The sequence below is a fragment of the Alnus glutinosa genome, chromosome 10 (genome assembly GCF_958979055.1).
Source record: "Alnus glutinosa chromosome 10, dhAlnGlut1.1, whole genome shotgun sequence".
Lineage (NCBI taxonomy): Eukaryota > Viridiplantae > Streptophyta > Magnoliopsida > Fagales > Betulaceae > Alnus > Alnus glutinosa.
In genome coordinates, this window is record NC_084895.1 from 271,291 (window position 1) to 272,904 (window position 1,614).

Here is a 1,614-nt window from a genome sequence, read left to right on the forward strand (position 1 = left end):
TTAATTATTAATAAATATGGCTTGGTTTAAGGTGGCCATCTAAAGGTCACAATATGCTTATTTCATCTTTGAAAATTTGAAATACAGAAGGGCGTTCCCGATGTTGGAGTCCGGCCACCCCCACCGTGACGATTGACGACATACTTTGAAACCAACCGCAAAAGCAAACATGAAAGTGACGATGAAACAAACCAAAAAAAAAAAAAAAGCAAGAATAGTGTTACACAAATTTTCATTTTTTACGCACATTTCTTCACATGTTTAAATGGTTTTTAAAATTATTATCGAATTTCATATGAATTTTTATTGAATTTTAATTTAATAGTAGTTTTAAAAATACCTTAGAGGGAAAAAAATAGTGTTAAAATGTAGAATATTATTCAAAAAGCAAAGCATTCACCTTCTCCTTTCTTTCTCCATCCTCCCTTTCTTCCATGAAACAATCATAAACCCTACGATACAAGCAATAAATTAAGCATCGATCACTCGAAATAGAAAGATTGTCTCTCTCTCTCTCTCTCTCTCCACAGAAAAACAACAAGACTTGCAAAATTTAACCATGGCTGGGTCTTCCTCTTTCTCTCTCTCTTTTTTATGCTATGATCTAAATTCAATTCAGTTCAAATCCATATATTATATAATTTCATTCTGATTTAAATGACGTCATTCATATATCTCTGAAAATCAGAATCTCAATCTGGGTTTTGTTGATTTCACACTCAATTCTATTATTATTTTTCTTAAATTCCTTCTCTTTTTCTTCGCAGAGTGACATCAGCGTCAACCTCTGCACCGACGACGACGAGCGTGCACGTGACCGCCCTGGACGGCATCGTCAACGCGAACTCGCTCTTCTCCATCGCTGTCTTCGTGGGGCTCTCCCTCACCACCCCTAACCAGCAAAGCCTGGGGAACAACACGGCCTGCAACGCCGGTGTCGACATGGTGAGGAAGCTGGTAGTCTTCGAGGTCGTCTCCTTCAGCTTCTTCCTCTTCTCCTCCCTTGTTGCCCAGGGCCTGAAGCTGGCAATCAACCTGCTCAACAGCAAGGACGTCGACGAGGCCTTCCGCTCCCACATCAACCTCAAAGTCCTCAGGCTCGGCATGCTGGGCTCCGCCACCGGCTCCGTCATGGGCTGCTTGTTCCTCATGCTGTCCATGGTCAACGTCATCCAGATCCGGTTGGGGTTGTTGTCGTGCGGTAGTAAATCCGCTATCCATGCGGTGGCGGCGTTGATTATCTTGGTTTCCTCCGCTCTTGTAGTTTATATTTCTACTGCCTATTATGCTTTTTTGCACTGATTTTGAAATCTCTCTCTCTCTGTATGTATATACGTGTGTGTGTTTGCGCTAATTAAGTCCTCCTTGGTTAATGGAATGAGCATAATGTTGGCCTGATTTTGGTTTGGAAATTTGGCTCAATTGAGCTCATTGTTGAAGTTGCCATCATTTTTATTTGGTAATTAGCTTACTAATTAATGTTTGTTAACACACTTTGAGGATAAGATTAATTTGATATGAGTGCTTGACCTGGTCGAGATTTGGTTGAAATTCAAATAGAGGATTAGTTTGAGATGAGATTAAAATTTTCCCAGTTGATTATGACTTACTACT

At 40.3% G+C, this 1,614-nt stretch overlaps 1 protein-coding gene across 1 annotated transcript; it reads left to right on the top strand.

The window, feature by feature from the left end:
- Positions 1–440: 440 nt before the first annotated feature.
- LOC133880771 (uncharacterized) lies at positions 441–1,318 on the top strand. Its single transcript, XM_062319770.1, has 2 exons — positions 441–567; positions 768–1,318. The coding sequence occupies exons 1-2, from the start codon at positions 560–562 to the stop codon at positions 1,300–1,302; spliced, it is 543 nt and encodes a 180-aa protein (XP_062175754.1). The 5' UTR covers positions 441–559; the 3' UTR covers positions 1,303–1,318.
- Positions 1,319–1,614: the final 296 nt, after the last annotated feature.